Raw genomic sequence first — 24,056 nt, forward strand, 5'->3', positions numbered from 1 at the left:
TTTTTTCTTGCTTTTGACTTTATACTATTTGCAGAGACAATAGAGTTAGGTAATTTTTTTCCTTTAACTTTGTTTTCCATCTGAGCTTTGTATGTTATATGACTGCAGTCTGTATAGATAAAGTTAACTGGATCTTTTGAAAACATGAGGTAGTTATTTAATGTCAGGTAGAATTGGCTGACTTTAATTGTGGAGCAAATTCTTGAAAATTTTATTAGAGTTTTAGAAATGTTTAATCCTTTCTAGTTCATAGAAGGTAGAGGAATTATGGAATGTTTAGAAAAGATAATTAAACAAATGCTATAAAATCAAAACTATAATCATTATTTATGCTAGGGTATATTTTTAGGTACTAGCATATCTTTGGTTCATTCCATTCAGGGGCACAGTTTCCCTCAACATGGAAGTGAAAGAGTATTTGAATAATTTCTAAGAAGCACAAGGAGGAAGGCAACCATTTGATGGTGAAGGCAAGTTCAGATTTTAAAAGAGCACGTGGAAAATGCAGCTTTAAACTGGGATTAAGACATATTACAGAAATAGAATCAGTATAGAACATACATAGAAATTTATAACAAATTTATAGAAAGAAAGAAGAAGTAGTCTCTCTTGAAGGGAAGAACAAATGTAAAAATGTAAAAGGTTGACATTTACTTCTTAAAATGCACAATAGGAAAAATAGTGGAAAAGTTAAAAAATGATTTTGGAATATAAGAAAGTTTTCAAAATTACAGTGTCACATTTAAAAATTTATGAGTGAAGAGAGGAAAAATGAGAGGGGAAGGGAAAAGGTGAGTGAGAGAGAGAATGAATTAATGAATGAATATGAAAATGAATAGGCAGCTGGTAGGACTTTTAGTCTCATTTGACTCTATTCTCATATGGCTCCTCTGTAATAACTTTAAGAATATGATGTTTATTTGATGAAGAAGTGAATTTATCTTTTTTTTTTTTTTTATTCTAAAGAGGCAGGCAGAGAGAGAGAGAGAGAGAGAGGAAAGCGGGCTCTCTCTGCTCAGCAGAGAGCCCGATGTGGGACTCGATCCCAGGACCCTGGGATCATGACCTGAGCCGAAGGCAGCGGCTTAACCCACTGAGTCACCCAGGCGCCCTAGAAGTGAATTTATCTTTAATGGGGACACTGCATCATGGCTTGTATGGAAGGAGAAAAAAATGGTTTTGTGTTTACAAATATGGCTTTGAAAATACAAGTGGTCAGTTATTTAGACTTTAGACAACATTTTTTGAAACTACAAAATACTATATTCTTCTCATGTATTGTAGAAGTAGTTACACTGAAAGCTTGCTTTTGTGTTTTGAGTACTGTAAGAACTAGAGAGTTTAGAAGAGTTTCATATTGTTACATTGTATTGAATTAATATTGAGTTATGAGTATTGCTCTGTTTAGTTTAATGATTATATTATAAGGTTGGAGTTAATGATTTGGAAATATTAGCTGCTTAATTAGAAGTATGCATATTATTTCTATAAGAATAAAATGAGTCATTATGGTCTCTTTTATTCATATGAATGGTATCTATTCCCGGTCAACCTATATGGCAAATTTATAAGAGTAAAAAATGTCAGTAGCTGTAAAACAAATTAAAATATTTAGAGAAAAGCTCCTAAACACCACATTGGTTCAACAAATATTTATTAAATGCTTAGTCATTCCAGGAAATATGATCTTTGCTGGGAGTATGGAGAAAAAAAAAAAAAGACCCAGTTTTTGCCTTCAAGTTAGCTTAGAGTTTAGGGGAGATGGATTTATCAGATAGTTTTAGTTTAAGTGCTGTAATATATGAATTAATATGGAAGAATAGAATGCAGATAGTAATTTCTAAGTAAGATATTTCAGGGGGGATCTCTGAAGTTAAATTGGAAGGATTAAGAGTTGACAAGATAAGGATTTGGGTGGGCTTAGTGGAATAAGACGGGGTGAGAGTTATTAGAGGGAGAGGGTGGTGAAGATGATAGCATTCTAGGCAGAGAGAACAGCATTATGAATAAAGTAATGGAAATGTGTAATAGCATAGAGTATGCTAGAAACAATCTTGCATTATTATTATTATTTATTAAAGCATTCTTTGAAGGCTAGTTAATATATACCAGGCTTAATGTGCATGATCACACTTAAAACTGAGAGCATTCTTTTGAGGTTTATAATCTCATATTCTTATTCTGCCTGCTTCCATGATTCTTCTCTGATGGCTTGATCTTAGCAGTGTATCATCAAAAATTGAATGGAGGCTCATTACAGTGTAGACATATCATGGGGAGGAGAGTCAACTCTACCTAGAGACACTACCACACTCTTAGGCCTGGCTATGAGGTGTACAGATACAGACTCTGAATCTTGTTAGCATTTCAGAGTTGATTCTCCTTGGAGGGGGGGGTGCAGATTCATGCTTACCACATTCGTAGGAGACTATAATTTAACCAGAATATTTTGAGGCTCTAGAAACCTGGCTTAGCATATGTGAGCAGTGCTTGGGGATCTTGATTGAAACAAACACTATGAATCAGCAGAATGATGCACTGGCCAGTAAGGTCATAAAATCAGAGGCTGAATTAAAAGAGGTGAAGTATTTCAAGAGGATGGAAGTGGTAGTCCTTTCCTTGCTTGCATTTATCAAACCTCCGAGTATTTTAGGAAAATAAATATGGACACTGTGCCATGTCAAATGAAACTAAGGTAGGCTTACTTTAGCCTGAAGGAGAGAATGATGCCTTCAGATAACATTTATATGGTTCTTGAGCTTGTTAACCTCTGTCCAGTCTGACTACCATCTCCCTTAGTTCATTCAGGCTTTTATCACTAGTCACTGGAATTACTTCAGTAGCCAAATTATTGAACATGGAGAATCTGTTCTGGCTAGTTATATATAACTGTTATTTAGAGATACTAGGTAGCTCTTGAATCAGGAGGGTTTGCAGAAACAAGCTTCAGATAATACTATGAGAATAATTTTCACAACCACACAACTGAAATTTAGTCCAGTGTAGGAGCTGTTGCCATCCCAGAACTACTTGGTCAAACCGTCATGGTGAAAAACATGCAGCTGCTGCCAACTATTCCATAACCATATTTCCTATGTATTGCCACCCATCTCAGCAGAATGGATCGCTTACTTGTGGCTTGCTTCTTTATATAGTTCATTTCTTAATCTATACATCCTATAAGTATATTTCATTGGTGGAAACTAAATCACATGTCTGTACTCTAGTTATAAGGGAGTCTGACAGATACAGTTTTTATGGATTCTTCCTTGGTTAGGTGGAACTGGTACTGTGAGAATGTATTAAAATGTAGAGAGCATGTTTAAATGCTGTTGAGCAACCAAATATGACAGAAGACACAGTGGTTACCTTGCTAGTCTCCTTGACTTCACTAAGCTTTTTCTCAGACTGTAAGACCCAGATCCTGATAAAGACATCATTGATCTTTACATCTTCTCTGTGTTCCCACAGCATCATATACATGCCTCTGTTACAGTGGTTTGAATGTATCTTTTCCCTACTAGACCATGAATTATTTATTTATATTTATTTAAAAACGATAGTATTTACTAAGTATCAGGCATTGTCTAAATGCTTCATAAAGAATTCATTTGAGTTGTGGGTACAAGCTTTCTTTCAGTTTGCATTCCCCTAGCCAGCCTAGCATAGTCCTTGGTGCATGGCACATGTCCAGTAAATAAGTGAGTCAGTATTTAGAAAGTAGGGAAGAAAAAATAATGACACAGTCCTGCTACTTTAATTTCGCTGTTATGTTCTGTTGTATATTTAGTCTTTCAAAGAAAAACTTGGGAAAAATTAAACTTCCCTAATATGGGATGGACTGCCTGAGAGGTAGTAGGTTTTCTGTTAGTTGAAATCAACTCTGAGCATAGACAAGCATCTGTGGACTACATTAAAAGTGCTATCCAGCCTAGTTTTTCTGATCTGCTTTGACTCAACAGTGCTGGATCTAGCCTATGAGAGAGAGAGGGAAAAAGGTCTTCTGTCTTCAGGTCAGAAGGCTGATATTTAAATGAGAAATAAGGAAATAAGGAAATAAGATAGGAAAGATAGGGGTGACCCAGTGACCCAGGTGGTTAGTAAGGAGGATTCTTTGTATATATAAGCGGAAATTATAGTTGTTGACTGAACAGATCATAGGAGTTACTACATTGCATGCAAATATAGATCAAGCGATTCTTGCTGTCAGTGAAGTTGGTATTCTATAGATAGATGCAGCTTGATTTCTTTTCATGGCTCCTTTTCCCCCCTTGTGTTCTTACATATGAGTTAATTTTTTTTTTTTTTGCTCATAACTTTCCTAGAATTATGAAGAGAATAAAAGGATAAAAAATACTGGTTTTTAAAAAATTGAAATACAACTCACATACTATAAAATTCACTATTAAAATTTAAATTTCAGTGTGTTTTTTAGTATATTCAGTGTGATGAAGCTATCACAACAATCAATGTAGAACATTGTTACCACTCCAAAAAAAACCCACCCATACCTATCAGCAGGCACACTGCAATCCTCCCATTCCCCCTCCCTTGCCCCTGGCAGCCACTAATCTATTTTCTGTCTCTATAGGTTTCCAATTCTGGGCAATTAGTATAAATAGAATCATATAATATATTATCTTTTGTGACTGGTTTCTTTCACTTAGCATGATGTGATTTCAAGTTTCATTCATGCAATGGTATTTATCAGTACTTCATTCTTTATGACTGAATATTCCATTGTCTGGACATACCACATTTGTTTATCCATTCATCACTTCATGGGCATTTAGGATTATTTCTACTCTTTGATGTTACTGCTATCAGCGTTCATGTACAAATTTTTGTGTGGACTTATGTCTTCATTATTTTTGACTGTAAGCTGGGTCATGTGGCTACTTTGTAACTTTTTTTTTTAAAGATATTATTTATTTATTTGACAGAGAGAGATTACAAGTAGGCAGAGAGGCAGGCAGAGAGAGAGAGAGGAGGAAGCAGGCTCCCTGCTGAGCAGAGAGCCCGATGCGGGACTCGATCCCAGGACCCTGAGATCATGACCTGAGCCGAAGGCAGCGGCTTAACCCACTGAGCCACCCAGGCGCCCCTACTTTGTAACTTTTTGAGGAACTGCTAGACTGTTTTCTGGAGTGGCTGTATCATTTCACATTCTCATCAGCAATGTGTGAGGGTTCCAGTTTCTCTATAACCTCACCAATGTTTGTTATCATTTTTTTGTATCCGAGCCATCCTAATGGGAGTGAGATGTGGTATCTCATTGTGGTTTTGATTTGCATTTCTCTAATGAATAATGATGTCGAACATCATGTGCTTACCAGTCATTTGTATATCTTCTTTAGAGAAATATCTGTTCAAATCATTTGTCCATTAGTATTTGGGTATTTTTTAAATTATTGATTTGTGAGAGTTCTTTATATATGCTGGATATAAGTCCTTTATCAGATGTGATTTGGAAACATTTTCACCCATTCTGTACGTTGTCTTTTCATTTGGTGTAACTTTTTTTAAGATTTATTTGAGAATGAGCGTGAGTCAGGGGAGGGACAGAGGGAAAGAGAATCTCAAGCAGACTCCCTGCTGAGTGCAGAGCCTAATGTGGGGCTTGATCTCATGACTCTGAGATCATGACCTGAGCTGAAATTGAGGAGTTGGACGCTCAGTGACTGAGCTACCCAGTGCTCCTAATTTTGCTTTTTGAGTCATCGTCACTTCCAGCTTGGTTTTGTGACCCCTCATGAGTGTCTTAATGTGTTGTAAGGGTTAATATGAGGTTAAAAATGAAGAAAAATAATTGGTCTAGTGAAAATTTACATGTGTGTATATTACATAATAAAAGATTCACAGTCAAATTAAAACTTACTGAATCTCAAAACTGTATTCTTGTAACTCAATATTTTTTCCTCCAGTGAGTAGTTTTTTGTCATCTCAACACAGCTGCTTGTATTTTTGATTTTTTTTTTTTTGCTTCCCAAATCCAACAACTTCTCAATAATTTTTCTTCAGTGATATATTATAGGTATGTATTTCCTGTTAGTTTAAAAAATCAGATTTGTTCTTCTAGATAATAGTGATCCCGAGGGAGAATATGCCAAACATTAAATTATTCATTTTTGCTGTCACGGTAAATTAATATCTGTGCTAATGTTATCTAGTGTATGCTACAAAACTGCCAATTTATTCTGTGGAATAGCTTAAAAATATTTTTTCTTTCTGCTCATTAGTTGATCAGGTAGAGATATGAACCATGAATACATGGTAAAACTTATACAATGTTATGGTACCTGGAGTGAAAAATAATAGTGAAGGATCGACCAAAATGATCATTGTCGTTAGTTACAGCATGACTGAATATTTTAAAAGAGAATATTAATATTTATTAATAACCTTTGAAACTGAAGCAGAAATTTGTAAATCCTCACAATAGATTTTCTTTCTAACAGGAAGACATGAACCTTAATGAAGACCGTAAAGCTCCTTTACGAAATAAAGATTTTACCACCAAGCGTGAGATGGTTGTCCAGTACATATCTGCTACTGCCAAATCTGTAAGTAGTGACACTTTCCCGGCACTACCATAATGAGTTCAGCATTACCTGCTCAAAAATAAACAAACCTCAGATCTTCAAGTTCTTGCCTCACTGTACTCATGGCCTATTCAGAAAAAACTTATACATGTGTTTTTTACACATTTAGTATGTATTTAAAAACTGCTTATAATTATAGAGACTTCCATTATTTTAAGTAATACAGACAAAGGATAGAAGGCTCTGAGTTAATCCATTGAGTTTTGGGGCAGTGGTTTTTGTGTTTCTTAAAAATTCACAGCAATTTATAGGTATTCCACTAAATATACTGTTTATTATATGAAAATTTTGAATTTTGAGGGAGAACACAAGAACATATGCTAGTCACAAGTTTAGTTTCCATTAAAGCTTTATGTCTGGTTTCTCCTTGCATGAAATTTTTAGCAATATTTTTAATATGCTGCTTTAGTTTTTTTTCATTGTTTTATGTGATACTAACTGTATAAACTACCTCATAATTGGTATTATACAGCTTAATAAAAAAGAGGGTGCTTAATAAGAAGGAGTTTAATGAAATCTCTGTGTTTCAAAAGACTTGAAAGTAGAGTTCTGTGGAAAGACTTGTTTTCAGCGGGAAAAACTTCAGTGTTTTAATGGGATATATGGCTTTGCTTATTACTTCCTAAGCTGCTTCCAAAAATAAACTTCAGGTTTGATTTCTTTTTGCAAGAAAAGAAATGTAATTTTGAAATGATGAAATGTATTTTTTAGATTTCTGTAAGGAAAAAGCTTTATATAACTAGACTTCATAAAATCAGTATGTATATATATTTGTGTGTAGACACATGCACACATACCATACATACACACACACACACACACAAACACATTGATTTTATGTGTATGGTATGTATATTATCTGCATGTATATAAATAATAAACACACATGAATTTACATGTAAAAAATTCATACTTTAAATTTAAAAAGTTGACCAGTAAAGAAAATAGTTCCTCTTTGGAAAATATATTCTAAAATTATTTGGCTATCCTATTACTGCTGCTTCAATACAGTAATTACTGCAATTACTGATGCACTTTGCCCCAAATTCTACAGTTGTATTGATTTTATATTGTAGTTTAAACAAGCTAACTCTGAATGCTGAACTATTTAAACATAACACATTCCAGCTCTGCCAGAGCAGAGCAACAGCATGTTTTTTAATTTGCTTCTGGTATCCAAGGGCAGGAATATGTTTCAAGTGATAGGTGAAATTTGCCATGAGTGTTGTTTTCAATAGAATTTGGTGATGCATGGGGTTTTACTTTGAAATTGTGATGAATCTCTTCTCATTTTTGCACTCAAGTTACTGTTAATAGTAAAATGCTTTAGGAAATATAGGGTATACATTTAGTATTATTTTTCAAATGCCTAAAGGAAAATACACTAGTAAATCTATATAACTAAATCTGAATACAAAGTACAGATAATATATGAGTAATCATATGGTGTTTTTTAATGATAAGATTTTATTAGTGTTTCTGGCTCATTTGTTTTTGTTTATGCAATTGGGACTGCATATAATGAGGATTATACAAAGCTCTTATTCTTTAACCTTTTGATTTTTACTCTGTGTAGAACTTGCTTTTATTTATTCTCATATTGTTTTCTCTTCAGCTGACCAGATACATACATTTATGTTATATACTCATTTTTCACATTATAATGCTAAAATTTATGTAAATGTTGGATGAGCTCTCATGAATTGCTTTATTTGAAAGATGGGAATTGAATGTTTCTCAAAAGACATGGAAATTCTGTTTCAGGTATTAGCCTCAAAATCAGTACTATAACTATTTAGTATATGACCCTTGTTTGTTTCATTCAGCATACGCATGAGCACCTGACATGTATGGCACCTATAGCTCTTTCATTAGAGTTTTAAGATTATACATTTTATTTGATAATATTTTTTCATGGACCAGATGTTACAATGAAAGAAAACCTGTTGATAAATATGTTTTAAAGCTTTCTTACCTTGGGGAGACCTTAATTAGTACTGTGTTTTCTGTTGTTAAAACCAAGAAAATTCATTATGTACTTTCCTTTTGAAGGTGAGAGGGATTCCATTCAGTGACAAGCAGTCTACTTATCTTTGACCTCTTCATGATCATTATAATGATATTTGTTTAATATATGGCTGTTTACTTACGTGTAACAAGGTTTCCATCCTGTTATCTTTCAGTAGGGTTTAGACATGCTTTGTATATCTTCTGCTCTTTTGCTTACTTTTTCATTATATTTATCACTAATTAAAAATGCTCCTTTGTTGGGGCGCCTGGGTGGCTCAGTCCGTTAAACCTCGGACTCTTTGTTGTGGTTGAGGTCATGATACCAGGGTGGTGAGACTGAACCTGGCATCCAGCTCCACACTCAGTGTGGAGTCTGCTTGAGAGTCTCTCTTCTCATCCCCTCCCCTGACTCGCTCATGCATGTGCTCTCTTTGAAATAAATAAATCTTAAAAAAATGTTTCTTGTATGGTGACTAACATAACATTAATTTAAAAAAAGTTTCTTCATTTAAAGTGGATAATGATTGTATCACTTTATGAAAATGCTTTATAAGTAGTCAAAACTTTAATCTTGAAGTAAAAACAAAGTTAAGAGCTAGTGTTCCTGATGGATAATGTTTTATAGTCACGTATAAAACATATGAGAAGTATAGTTTGTTTAAACGTAAGTTGTACATTTCTCCCTTTAACACCTGTATTAGTCATTTTGCATAGAATTGAAAACAAAATATGAACTCAAGAGAAAATGTCCATCATTCTTCTGGGTTCCTGGGTAAAGACAATAAAGCAGGATGAAACTGATATGTAGGTATTTGCTCAAAACCTTTTTTTAAAACAGACAAGTCTTTTGTTATATAATTAACTTGGCTAAAATAATCATGGAATAAAAATATATAGGAAATTTAAAGATAATGATGAAAAACTATTGCTTAGTTTTTTCTTGTTGAAGTTCCATAATAGAGAATATTAAATTGTGTGAACATTAAAGGAAAAAGTGGCTTGAATAACTCTGTCAGTGATGAATGAGTTTTAAATAAGGGAGTGGAGAAGAGTCATTTGCTCATTACAGCAAGTGTGGTTATGGATCTGACCTATAGTAGTTGGTACATGTGAATAATTTGGCCACAAATAATCTGTAAGAATTTATATTTTCAAAACATCGGGATATATTTTGAGTAATGGAAAACCAAGATTTGTTAATATTGCAGACATTGTCATATCCATTCATAATCCTCAAAGAGGCACAGTGTATCAGTGATTTAGCAGATCATATATGTTCTAGCTTAACAGCCTATATAGACATTCATGAGGATAAATTAGTCACTGAAATCCTAATGGTTTGCCAAAAGCCAATGTCTTTATTAGAATATTATGAAACTAGTTTATTTCTAACTTAGATCACAATCTTTGAGGTTGAGATTTTAAAATATGTAAAGTTAACGTTTTTAAGACAAATGACACATTGATAGGTATCATTGATTTTAAAAAATCTCAATAGGAAATAATTTAAAATAGTGACAACAAATACATCTATAAAGTTTTTAGATTGTCCCCTGTAATAAGCAGTTGAAAGTTAGAGTATGTCTTTCTCTGTGTATACATATATTACAGTTTTGCTTTTGACATCAGCAGATATTTTCTTTTCTCAGGTGAAACAACTGAATTCAAACATGACCAGACCTGTTCCTTTTAGCTTCCCTTGGCCAATCTAATCTGTTCATTGTATGAGTTTTAGCTAAATGGAATCATTTTGCAATCATAATGAATTAATAATGGGCTATATTTTGGTTGTTTCACTGAGTATAGAACTGCCTTAATTAAGACAGGCTTGTGTTCTTGTTTTAGTCTCATGTCTGTGCTAAATAAACAAGGGACAAATAAGACCTCTGTCTTTTTGGTTGAGAAATAATTTAGGTCGATAGCATATCTTTCAATTCAGAAGACTGTTAATGGCACCAAAGAGCCTTTTATTCAACTAAATAATCACTGCCTACAAATAGTCTGTTGAATCAATATTTAAGAAAGCTGCTTCTCTGTTTGGAGATTCATGGATTCCTCTGAAATAATTTGCTTGGCAACTGTCAATATCTTTTTGTGTCTTGTATCCTGTTTAATTTAGGATTCTTCCTGGCATTTCAGTATTTTCTTTTCCTTTTTAAAGTACTAGCTGGAAAAAAAAGTACTAACTGGAAAATAGAACACATACTGATAATAATGGCTGTCAGTTATTATCTAACTAACTGCATTAATTCTTTTTTGGACATTGCTTGATATTTAACTGCAAGAATTTAATAAGAACAATTTGATTTATAATTGGGTTTTGGCATTACATTATCTTAGAACTGTGATTTCACTTCTTGCTTTCTTAAACACAATTCAGCTTCTCAAATTCTGTTATCTCTTACTATTAGGAAAGCTCAATCAAAGTTTTAGGTTTTGAACTGTTTCCTCCCTGTGAATATATGCATGTTTATACATATAACTGCTTCTTTGTCTTCATGTTATATTATATTAACTCATCTTATAATACAAATGGTAGGATAACCTAGAAAACTAGAATCACAAGCAAGCTATCTTCTTTATAGTTTTCAAGTACAATATAAAACTATTAAAAACCTTAAAATAATAATGTAAAATATTCCAGTTTTCAACTTGTAATTCATAATGTATATGACTTTAAATGCACCATTTATATTCTAAGATGCCTTATTTCATTCTTAATATTGTATTTGTTATAATGAGGAAAGAAAAACATTGGAAAAAATTCAGTTTTCTACTAATTTTTTTGAGTGTCTGTGAGGCTGATAAAATATCTGATGCCTGGTTACACTTAATTTTACAGTACTTAAGATTTAGATCATAGTATATAAGCCCATGACAGTACATTAAAAAAAAAAAATCCTCAAACAGTAATACTCTTTTATTTGATAATTCTTATTCTGCAGACTTTACATGTTTTGAATATGCTAGAAATTAATACTGGTATATTTGTTTAGCCTCTAGATCTAAAGTGTTGAAAGTATACATAGGTTTAGCTATTTACTAATTTACTAAACACTTAACTTCTTTGAAAACTTCAGAGTACTAATACTGTTGCTGTTCTTTTTTTTTACACCATAACCACTCTCCGTTGACCACTGCATGCAGATAGTTGGAAGTAAAGTTATGGTGAGTACAAAAGATGTGTTTTACCCTTAGGTATGAATTTGTGCTTTTGGGAATTGAGTGATTTTGCTTATATTATTTTTTATATGTTTGGTTTTGCTTTTGGAGTATATTCTACCAAAGTAGCAAGATGATTAAGATCAGTTGATGTATATTTAGCTATGGTAACTATTTTTCCTGTGGTTTTTCGAAATGTTTAGAATTGGAATATGCTTGTATATTTTGTTTTTGAAAGTTTAACTTATTTTTTTGGAGTTGTACCTGTGTTTATGATTTTATGATTCAGTTCCTATGATTCTGATGAAATTGGATGTTTTTACCTCAGTGTCTTACGATGGCAGGGAGAGACTCTAATAGGTTGGTTTATATTGGCAGTGATTCTTATTAATGTATCTTACTTGGATTTTAGTGTCATTGAGCACATAGTTTAATGAAAACAGCCTTTGAAGTGCAGTCACGAGATCTAGGTCTTTGTCTTTGTTAGATGGTACTAATTGGCTGTATGACTTTGGACAAGTCCTGTAATTTCTTTGAGGTTCAGATATTAAATTGATAAATTGAAGTGATTGGTGTACATTATTTTTTAAGGTTCTTTCTTTTGCTGCCTTTTAGAGATTTTTTTTAAGATTATGTATTTTAGATAGTTTTTTTAAAGATTATTTATTTTAGAGAGAGAGTACATTAGTGGAAGAAGGGGCAGAGGGAGAGGGAGAGAAAGAAACCTAAGCAGACATTGCGCTGACTGCAGAGTCCGGTGCTGGGCTTGATCCCAGGACGTTGGGATCATGACCTGAGGCCTGTGTAATTGAGACGTATTTGTGAATACCTTGTCTTCATGACTAAACAGTCTGTATTTAGAGAACAGGGAAGAAAATACTACCTTTAACATTATTAAATACCACAGTATTCAGAATAGTGAATGTGTATAATACTTGTTTTGCTTTTAAAAGTTGAGTTAGTCTTTTTTTTCCCCTCTTTTAATTTATGTGACATCCATGGACAAAAAGCCATCAATCTTTTGGGGATAATTTCAAACATCAGCAAGTATTTCTTTAGTGCTTATTATGTGCCAAGGACAGTGTTAGGTTCATTGATGACTGGAAAATAGGATAAGATCTTACAGTACTAATATATGAGGAAAGAATCAGTCCTTAAGTTGTGCATGCTGATTGTGTTTTAGGAATTCATAAGCAGGAGAGAGAAGTAGGCTTAGAGTAATTAGAGAGAACTCTATGCAAGTTTTTGGACTTAAACTGGGCTTTTAAGAATCCTTAATTTTGATGGCTGGGATTTGATAAGGGAGATGAGACAACAAAGAAGCTTTAAGATTGTGAAAATAATACTCAATCCAAAGGCCTACAGAAAGATCCAAACTGTGTGGGTAGGGGGCTGAGAAAAGGCAAGCAAGAGATGAGGTTGATTGTTGTTGGAACAAAGAGTGTATATTGGAAAGCTTGAAAAATCAAATTGAAAGAGGATCTTGGAAGTCCAGTTAGAAGAGTAGAAGTTAGTTTGAACAGGAAAGTAACTTGAAGAAAACAGAGTTTAACACCCCCCCCCCAAAAAAAATCTGGCTCTCTGCTCAGCAGGGAGCCTGCTTCTTCTCTCTCTGCCTGCCTCTCTGCCTCCTTGTGGTCTCTCTCTGTCCAATAAATAAATAAATAAAAATCCTTAAAAAAAAAAAAAGAACAACCCCAAATTTGATACTAGTATAGGTAGGCTGGATTAGGCCAATGGTTCTCAAGTTAGAAAGTCTATAAAAATGCGAGTTTTGTCTCTCATGGGGTCTAGGATAGGGCCAAGATATCTGCATATTTATCAATCACCACAGGAGATCCTCAGGAGGTAGGCTGAAGAGCATACTAGAGGAGTAATGGATTAGGATGAAGAGAGATTTGTTTCCAGGGCTACCTAGGAGACTTTTGTGTGAATCAGAGAGGACCTGTACTAAACTGGGGCTAGATGTGGGAGGGTGGGGTTAAATAGGGTTTTGACCTATAAGGGAATCTTGAGCTTATTTTAATGTGAGCTGAAGCTAGCCTGGTTTCTGCATGGCTTTTGCCAGAGCTGGTCAAATAGTATGATTTCTCCATATTCTGAAGTTCTCTTCTCATTTCTCTTAGATAACACTCAACTCTGTCCCCTGATTACTCATACTGTTGCTTCTTTAGTTTAGAGTCATCATTAAACACATCTGTAATTGCCGTAGCCCCCTAAGTAGTCTCCTGGTATCCACTCTCTCACCCTGGCCATGCATGTTCTACACTGTTAAACAGATCATGCTGATTTCCCCGCTTAAAACTTTCAAATGGCTTCCTATTGCCCTTTGCAATCTCTTCCCTGCTCCTTTTTCTAATTTCATCTCCATCTCCATTCTTACATGTGCCTGTCCTCTAATTGTACAGGAACACTTGACAATTCCTTAACATCCTACTCTTTTAAGTACCTCTATCTAAATCAAGCACATTCTCTTTCTTTGAGCTAGAATGCCCTTTTCTTCTTTAAGGTGCCTAGAAAGCTCCTAAATATCCATCAGGATTAAGCATCATGTCAATCTTAGAGGAGAATTTGTCTTAGATAACTCCTTCCTTTCCATAACACCACCATATAGCCCTAGTATAATATTGAACGTATTATAATAATAAATCATTACATGTCTTTCTTCCCCAGTAGCTCATTTACATAAAATACTAGGTCTAATGTAAGAGAGAGGTAAACATTTGGCCATATAGGTACAAGTGGCAGGCTAACGGGCTATATATGGTTCATGGAAAAGTTTCATCTTGTCTGAGAGTGTTTTTGAAAGACAATGTAATTAGATGGATATTATGATTGATCTTCAGTATAAACTGTTTTACACCAATGTTTTATCAATGATCTGCTTCTCACACTGGAATTTGCATCACATAGCCTGTGATAAAGGGAGGTAACTATGGGTATCAGGTTCTAGAGGAAATGAGGGATTAGTTCTAGAGTTTAGGTGGGAGGGGTGTCTTCAGGGGGAAGATTTTTCTTTGTTGTTTTTTGAGACTAGAGTGAGGAGTGAGAAAACAGTCATTAAAATCACTCTGATGGAAAGTCAGGTACAAAAGGGCTTATTTTTCATGGTCTCATTAGTCTTCAAAAGATGAGAAGTGTGTGTTCATTGATAAAAATGGCAGATAAGAATTTCATAAAAGTGTTCCAGAGAGAATGCATTGTAGAAATAACCACTTTAATTATTATAGTTGCCTAGATATTATATATGTTGGTCAAAAATAAGTCATATAAAAACCAGGTTGAAATTAGAAAAATGGAATATGTAATAAACTAAGTCTGTATGACCCTATCTTTTCTTTTGCCTCTCTAATGTTGATTAGAAGCAGAAATGAATTGAAGCCCTCCCAGTCTTTAACTACTGTCAACCTTACTTTTCATTATTTTCCTTTATAAATTTGCTTTAAAAATCAGACTGGAAAACTGCCTGTTGTTACCTGAACATAACCACCCCCTCAGCCTCATGCAGTCTTTCTTCTGACTTTGTTCATTCTAGGATCTCTTTTTGGCATAGAATTTTTTTTTTTTTTTTTTTTTTGGTCACCATTCTGCCCATTCTTTATAGCCCTCCCTGAAGCCTGTCCTGATTGCCATCCCTGAGTCATTCCCCTCAATTTCTACCTAGTAATTTATATGAACGTATAAATAAAGTGCTTATGTATCACTTCATTTTTAACTTTCTTAAAGAATCACTTTCTGCTTTATCTTATACTTTCTATTATGTGTTTGTTAAGGGCTTCTGTTATAATACTCCTAGATTATTTTAGTTTATAGTAATGTATATCCTTGAATAATACTGTCACCCAGTGGGTCTGTCTTTTTATGTCAACAATATAGAGCTTATGAAGGGATGTAAATTTCCATAGAGGTCATGGGTTTAGAGGTAGATAGACCTGGGTTCAGATTTCTGCTCTGCTATATGCTATATAGCTGTGTGTCCTTAGATGATTACTTAACCTCTCTGATCCCCAGTCTCCCCATCTAAACAAGAGGATAAAAATACTAAATTCAGGGAGATTTTGAAGTTTATGTTTATATTTAATGCATTTAATGTGCAAAGAAGCTTGCAAGTAGTAGGCCTAAATTCCATTTTTTTGCTAAATGTATTCAGTTCTATTAAATACTTGGTATGAAGAACATAAAAACATGAAGATTACATGGTAAAATGAGATAAAACTATGAGCAGCCTTTTTTGTTTTGGTAAGTATTCAAGATGTGTGCTATTTGATAGGATTCATTCTGGATCAAGAATGTTGAGTTAGATCTGGATTAAGAATGATTCAGTTAGATGGAAAAAGGAGAATGCTTTGCTGTTTATTGGAAGCTATGTGCTATGTAGTATAGATTATTATTGGGCTTTTAGAAAAAAATAAACTCATGTGTGGTCTCAATATAATATTGACAAGATACAGAAAATGGCTAAAATGATGGATGTGATTTCATTGTAAGCCAGGAATAATTTACCCACAGGTGGAAAAATCACTATTCTGTGGGGAAAAAAAAGTAAGAATGACATGATTATGTATGATAATTGGAAAACAGAATTATAATGACCAGAGCTTATAATGTTAAATATTAGTAAATTTAGTAACATAAATAGTTGAGTGCTTAGGGCAATAGTAGGGTGTTTATGCAACAGTGTCTGTTTAGGGATGAGAAAGACCTGAATTTGAACCCATGATTCACCACTCATTCATTCCCTGTGATCTTGTTAACCTCTGTAACCTCAGTTTCATTTTTTTCTTTTTAACGAAAAGTTACTGGACTCCTATTACATGCCAGGTGCTTGAATGATGAACCATACAGATATATTCCTCATGGAGCTTACTTACATTCTAGCTGGGAGACAGACAATGATACATCAGATTTAATGGCAAGTGGTGGTTAAGTGCCGTGGGAAAAAAAAAAAAGTAAAATGAGAAAGTTGAGAGTGATCAGGGATGTGCCATTTTATTTTATTTTATTTATTTATTTTTTTCTTTTTCCCTTCAAAGATTTAATTTATCTATTCGACAGAGAGAAATCACAAGTAGACAGAGAGGCAGGCAGAGAGAGAGACAAGGAAGCAGGCTCCCTGCTGAGCAGAGAGCCCAATGCGGGACTCGATCCTAGAACCCTGAGATCATGACCCAAGCCGAAGGCAGCGGCTCAACCCACTGAGCCACCTAGGCGCCCTGGGATGTGCCATTTTAGATAGGTGACCTCTCTGTGCAATGACAAATGAGCAGAGACATTAATGAAATTGGGGAGAGCTATGTAAATATTTAGGGAAGAACTTTACAGGCAGAGAGAACATAGAGTGTCATGGCTTAGAGGCAGGAGAGTGCATTCAGTATGTGAAGAATAGTGAAGAGGCTAGTGTGGTTGGAGTGGGGTTCAATAAGGGGAGGTATGAGCATATTTAATGACCAACCACAAGAGCTAGTTAAAGTCACTAAAAACATAGGTTAAGGGTAGTAGTGGGTTGCTCATTTGGAAAGGTAGGTTAAGGTCATTTTAGGAGAGATATGCTAAAGAGTTACACTTTAATAGAGAGGGATCCTGAAAAGTTTTGAGCAATGGAATGGCAAAATCTGAGCTGTATTTGGGGAAGATTAATTGAGCAGTATAAATAAGAGAGATTAGAAACTAGGTCAGGGAGATGAAGTTGGGGGTTGTTGTAGTAGTTTAAATAATAGAACCCTTAACTGGAGAATGGTTAAGAGGAACTAAATGGAGAGTATAGATGAGTGATTGTGGAAGTAAAATTAATTGGTTTCAGCAAATGATTGAAAAGGGCAGAGAAGATATTTGCAACAATAATGACTGAAATTTTAAGCATGGGTGACTGAAATGGTAGTAATTTGAGATCATAGAGAAATTAGGAGCAAGACTATTTGGAGTAAAAAATGATGAGTTCAGTTAGATATGTTAAGGAGAAACTAGTAAGATCACAAAAACAGGAATAAAATTATCAACACACAGGAACATTTCTTTAGCACTTGTAGAACTAAGAGTAGAATTTTATAATTTGGTTCATAGTTTTAAACTCCTGCTTTTACTATTTTAAATGTACCCTCTGCACTTTGCTGCTGAACATATGTTTATCATCCTAACAACATTTACCTGTTTATAAACTGAAGCCTCAATAACTGTATTAGGCAGTTAAAGCATACTTCTAGGTGACTCAATGTACCCAGATAGAATAGAGCTAATCATTTTAGTGGCTTGTAGTATTGCTTACCAGATAAGCCATTTTACATAATTAATATGTTACTTTTGTACCTTTTGGGATGTTTCTGAATAATCTGAATCAAAAGGACAACCTCATCATAGGTGAAGGTTAGGAACAGTTGTATCTTTGTTTGCCTGAATTGGGGCATGGAGGCCCTGACTGAATGAATATTGTAAGACCTTTTTCACAAAATAGAGCCAAATAAATTTGTTTCCTCATGCTAGTGAGGAAGGTACTGAATGAAAGTTCCTGTTAAAGTACAAACTTATGGTCAGGCTCAAAGTAAAATATTCATAATGCTTTTGATGTATTCCTTACTATAATTCCTAATACTAGAATTCCTAGTAATCATAATATCCATAAAATACCACTAACCCTGACAGTATGTACTTGGGGGCTAGCTTTTAAGTTGCTATTGAATTATTAAATTGAAATTTTGTTTACTAGTTGAATAGTGTCTTAATGATTACTTCATGTAATGTTGTACTTGTGTCAGGCTGATTATTTGAATGTATCCTATGAGAAAGATAAAATCTTTGTGGGTTTTTAAAAATAATAGTATAGTCCAGAAGGGGGAGACAAAACATTAATTATTGGAGTTTGAAGTAGCTGCTTCATGATAAAAAACGTGGCTTTTTTATACTCCAATTTGATTTATTTTTCTTATGGACTTAGAAATCTTAGGGAAGTTGCCACTATAAAACATTTAGTTTAATGGGGGTGACGATTTTGTTAAAAATCAATTCAATCGGAGTAAAAATAATCAATGCAATTATTTTTAACTAGTGTATATAAAGTAGAAAAACTCATTTGGTAATCAGATGAAAATAAGACCTGAGACTGTTTAATGATGGTATATTATAAGCAATCTTTTCAGAATAGCATGAGCACTATTAAAGTTTCAATTTAAGTCTCTTCTAATTTCATAATCATTGTTATGTTCAGTGAATAGCTATTTTCCCATTTCCTTATGTTTTAACACTGCAAGCCAGCTTGTGTCTTATACTTATTTTGAATAGGGATATCCATATATGTTTTGAAAAGTTTATTATTAAAATCTCCATTCATTTTTAGAACAGTTTTCATCAATCCCTTCCCTTCTACTGCATTGTCACAAATTATATTATCTCATCATGTCAGATTAAATTTGTTTAAGGAATACTAAGATAACATAGATTATAAAATATTAGTAAGTCATTATGCCTTGGGCACTTGGAAATATCTAAGTGTGAATATTGACTTTATGTTTAGACATACATTTTGTAAGTTGATTACATTAATATTTGTGAGTATGTGGTGGTTATATTTTATAATATATCCTGATACTGGAAACAAGAACATAAACTTTTCTTTTAGGATTCTGCACTGCAAATTTATTTTCTGTGTATTTTAATTGCAATCATGGTAGAAATTTCTGTTGATGACATTTCTTTGTGTATATAGTCAGGTAAAATAATATATTTCGGGGCACCTGGGTGGCTAAGTGGGTTAAGCCTCTGCCTTCGGCTCAGGTCATGATCTTAGGGTCCTGGGATCGAGCCTTGCATCAGGCTCTCTGCTCAGCAGGGAGCCTGCTTTCCTCCTCTCTCTCTGCCTGCCTCTCTGACTACTTGTGATCTCTGTCTGTCAAATAAATAAAATCTTTAAAAATAAAATAAAATAATACATTTAAAATATGATGCTTGATATGACATTTTAAATGCCTATAGTGATTGAGGGGACAGTACAATATGGCAGTATAAGAAGATCCTGAACTCAGTCTCTTCCCATGTACCACATCGAAAGCTACAAAAAGAACAGTTCCCTCAGAAAAAGACATAAAAACTAGCAGAAAGCTCCTTCAAAACACAGCAGACTGAAACACACCATGAGTCATTCTGTGAAAAAGTCCTATTTACTTGTGTTGGAGCTTTAGTTTGAGGGTCAGACTTTAGGTTTGCCACATGTCTACAGGCTGTGGAACTGCTCTCAGGGAACAAAGTCTGGGGGAAGCCATCTTTCCACTCTCCTTTAGCCTCACTATAGCTCACTGGTACCTCCCAGAAAAGTGCGTATACATGCCTCTCAAGCCCGGGCTTTTGCAACTGTTACCCTAGGGGACACCTCCAAATTGCCTGGTCTGGAGGTCAGCAGAGCTTATGATTATGGTCCTAGAGGACTGTATATTATTTATACACTTTAAAAGCTGCTATCTGATGGTCTGGATACCAGGTAGTCTGATTCTAGGTGCTGACTGAGATCACTTCTGGAATGCTGACAGGTACTGGCGCATCCTCAGCACTGAGACCTATTAAGAATAAATCAGGCTACTGAGACAACCACAAAGGTTCAGTAAACAACCAAGAACTATGGCAAGGTTTAAAGATTGGATTAATCTCTTATATGGGGACCTCCTCAAGACTGGAAGACTGCTGCAAGTAAGAGAACAGATAAAACCTTAGGAAAAAAAGTCTTAATGAAAGGTAATGAGTAACTTACCTGATGAAGAGTTCATAGAAAAGGTCATACATCTGAATAGCTAGTTTAGGAAAAATTTATTCCTAGACAGGAGCCAACCATTTTTACCTACTGCCTCATACCAAAATTCTTGCCATGATGCTAATCTAGGTATGTAGACTGAGGTGTGAGATTCACATTTTTCTACATGTAAAGCAATTTCATAGGCAAATATTACTGATGATGATGTTGAGTAAGAAAAGTGACATGTTAGCCAATATTTTTTCCCATTTTTTAAGTAAATTTGAAACTTCTTGGGAAAAAATTATTTTGGAGGGATATTGTTATGCACACACATCTTGAAACTATTTGATTAGCTACTGTATGTTCTCTACTTTGTTGCTATTAATTGAGGGAATATTGTTATTAAAGGGAATTGGAACAAAAACTTACTAAAACATCAAAGTAAAGGGCATAAAGATGCTCATCAAACTTGGGAGAAGTTGAGATGAACACCATGAGAACTTTAACCAACAGACACAATATATAAGAAAGTACCAAACAGAAGTCACAGGGCTGAAGAATATAATAGCTAAACTGAAAAATACACTGGAGGGGTTCAACAGCAGACTAGATGAAGCAGAAGAAAGGACCAGTGATCTAGAAGACAGAGTGGAACTAATTCAAACAGAATAGCAAAAATAAAATAAATAATTTTAAAAAGCAAAGATAGCTTACTGGACCAGTAGAACAACATCAAGTGGAATATCATTTGCGTTATGCGGTCCCAGGAGGAGAAGAGAGAGAAAGGGCAGAAAACTTTTTTGAATAAATAATGACTGCAAATATCCCTAACTGGAGGAGAAAACAGGCATTCAGATCCAGGAACCTTAGTGTTCCAAATAAGAAACTAGATAGATCCATGCGAAGGGACAGTACAATTAAAATGCCAAAAGTTAAAGAGAGAATCTTAAAGCAAGAGAAAAACAAATTGTCTAATATAAGAGAAATCCCCTGAGAGTAGCAGAACATTTTTCTTGCAGTCCACAAGGGAGTGGAATGGTATATTCAAAGTGCTGAAAGGGAAGAATTTCCAACCAAGTAATACCGTGTCTGACAAAGTGTTACAATTTAGATTATCTATGCAAAACCTAAAGGTTTTAACCACCAAACCAGCTTTATAAGAAATGTTAAAGAGACTTCTGTAAATTGGAAGGAAAGGGCATGAATTACTAATAAGAAAACATATGAAAGTACAAATCTCATTGACAAAGGTAAATATATAGTAAAGTTAGTATATTAGTCCCTTATAAAATTAGTATGGAGGTTGAAAGACAAAAGTAAAAATAACTGGTAGAACTATAGTAATAAATTACGGATACACAAAACAAAAAAGATGTAAAATGTGACGTGAGAAACATAAAATGGGGAGGGGCGGATTAAAAATGTAGAGTTTTAGGGTGCCTGGGTAGCTCAGTGGGTTGGGCCTCTGCCTTCCGCTCAGGTCATGATCTCAGTTTCCTGGGATTGAGGCCGCATCAGGCTCTCTGCTCAGTGGGGAGCTTGCTTTCTGCCCTCTCTCTGCCTGCCTTTCTTCCTACTTGTGATCTCTCTCTCTCTGTCAAATAAATAAAATATTTTAAAAACATGTAGAGTTTTAGAATGCATTAAAACGTATGTTTCTGTCATCTTAAAATAGACTGTTACATATATGGGCTTTTATAAGTGGCTCTCATTCTAACCACAAAGTAAATATCTAGAGGAGATACACAGAAGTACATAAAAAAGGAATCTAAGCATAACACTAAAGAAAGTAATCAAACCATAAGGGAAGAGAACCAGAAACAGTGAACAAAATAGCAGTAAGTGTGTACTTATCAATAATAACTTTAAATGTAAATGATCTACATTCTCCAATAGAAAGACGTAGAATGGCTGAATGGATAAAAATATAAGACCCATCTGTATCTTGCCTACAGGAGACTCACTTCAAATACAAAGACTTACACAGGTGAAAGTGAAGGGATGGGAAACGATGTTTCAGGCAAGTGGAAACGGAAAGAAAACTGGAGTAGCTGTACTTTTTTTAGGCAAAATAAACTTTAAAACAGAGACTGCAGTAAAATACAAAGAAGAGCACTACGTAATGATTAAGGAATCAATCACACAAAAGGATATGATATTTGTAAATATTTATGTACCCAACATAGGATCACCTAAATATGTAAAGGAGATATTAACAAAGGGAGAAATTGGCAGCAATACAATGATAGTAGGGATATTAATACCCTATTTATGTGAACAGATAGATCATCTAGACAGAAAATTGATAAGGAAGTATTGGCCTTATTGACAGACAGATGAGCTTAATAGATATAAACAGAATGTTTGATCCAAAAACAGAATATACATTTTTTTTTAATGCACATGGAAAATTCTCCTGGATGGATCTTAAGTTAGGCCATAAAACACATCTAAATAAATTTAATAAGATTGAAATATATCAACTGTCTTTATTGACCACCATGATAGTATGAAGTTTAGAGATCAATTACAAGAAGAAGACTGGAAAAAATCACAAAAATACGTAGATTAAACAGTATTCTACTGAACAACCAGTGGGTAAATAAAAGAATTCAAAGGAGAAAAAAAAATACCTTGGTGACAAATGAAAATAAAAATACAACTTACTTTGGGATTCAGCAAAAAGCGTTTCTAAGAGGAAAGTTCCTAGAGATACTGTTGTACCTCAAAAAACAAGAAAATCTCAACTTTCCATATAAAATCCATATAAAATCTGACTTTCCATATAAAAGAACTAGAGAAAGAACAGTGTTACTAGAAAGAACGAAATAGAAAAAAATCAGAGTGTACACAAAACAAACTGAGGAATTCTGGGGGGTAGGGAGGTATGGAAAAGGTGTTTGGGTTATGGACTTTAGGGAAGGTATGTGCTATGGTGAGTGCTGTAAAATGTAAACCTGGAGATTCACAGACCTGTACCTCTGGGGCTAATAATACATTATATGTTAATAAAAAATTAAAAAAAAAACAAAATCAGAGTGTAAATTAATGAAATAATGACTAAAATGAAAATAGAGCAATTAGATCAATGAAACTAATAGCTGGTTCTTTGAAAAGATAAACTAAATTGGCCAATATTTAGAATGATTCACCCATTGAAAAAGAAAGGACTTCAATAAATAAAATCAGAAATGAAAGTTGTTATAGCTGATACTACAGAAATACAATGGATCATAGGAAACTATCATGAACAATTATATGTAAACAAACTAGATAACCTAGAAGAAATGCAATGTACAGTCTTCTAGAAACTGACTTATAAAGAAATAGAAAATCTGAATAGATCAATTACTAGCAAGGAGATTGAATCAGTAATCAAAAACCTGCGAACAAAGAAGTCTAGGACCAGGTGGCTTCATAGGTGAGTTCTTCCAAACATGTAAAGAAGATTTAATACCTATCCTTCTCAAGCTCTTCCATAGAATTGAAGAGAAGGGAAAGCTTCCTAACTAATTTTAATGAGGCTAGCAATATCCAGTTACCAAAACCACTCAAAAGGATACCATAAA

General features: G+C 34.2%; 1 protein-coding gene across 9 annotated transcripts in view; it reads left to right on the forward strand.

Moving 5' to 3' along the window:
* DIAPH2 (diaphanous related formin 2) overlaps positions 1–24,056 on the forward strand; it is a 1,001,991-nt gene that overhangs the window by 72,285 nt on the left and 905,650 nt on the right. For 6 of the 9 annotated variants that reach the window (XM_059156886.1, XM_059156884.1, XM_059156888.1 and 3 more), the window contains 2 exons: positions 6,459–6,563; positions 11,760–11,780. In XM_059156886.1, coding sequence (XP_059012869.1) covers positions 6,459–6,563; positions 11,760–11,780 — 126 coding nt within the window. The remainder of the gene's footprint in view (positions 1–6,458; positions 6,564–11,759; positions 11,781–24,056) is intronic. The other 3 variants (XM_059156887.1, XM_059156890.1, XM_059156891.1) reach the window with 1 other exon arrangement.

The sequence above is a fragment of the Mustela lutreola genome, chromosome X (genome assembly GCF_030435805.1).
Source record: "Mustela lutreola isolate mMusLut2 chromosome X, mMusLut2.pri, whole genome shotgun sequence".
NCBI classification, from domain to species: Eukaryota; Metazoa; Chordata; class Mammalia; order Carnivora; family Mustelidae; genus Mustela; species Mustela lutreola.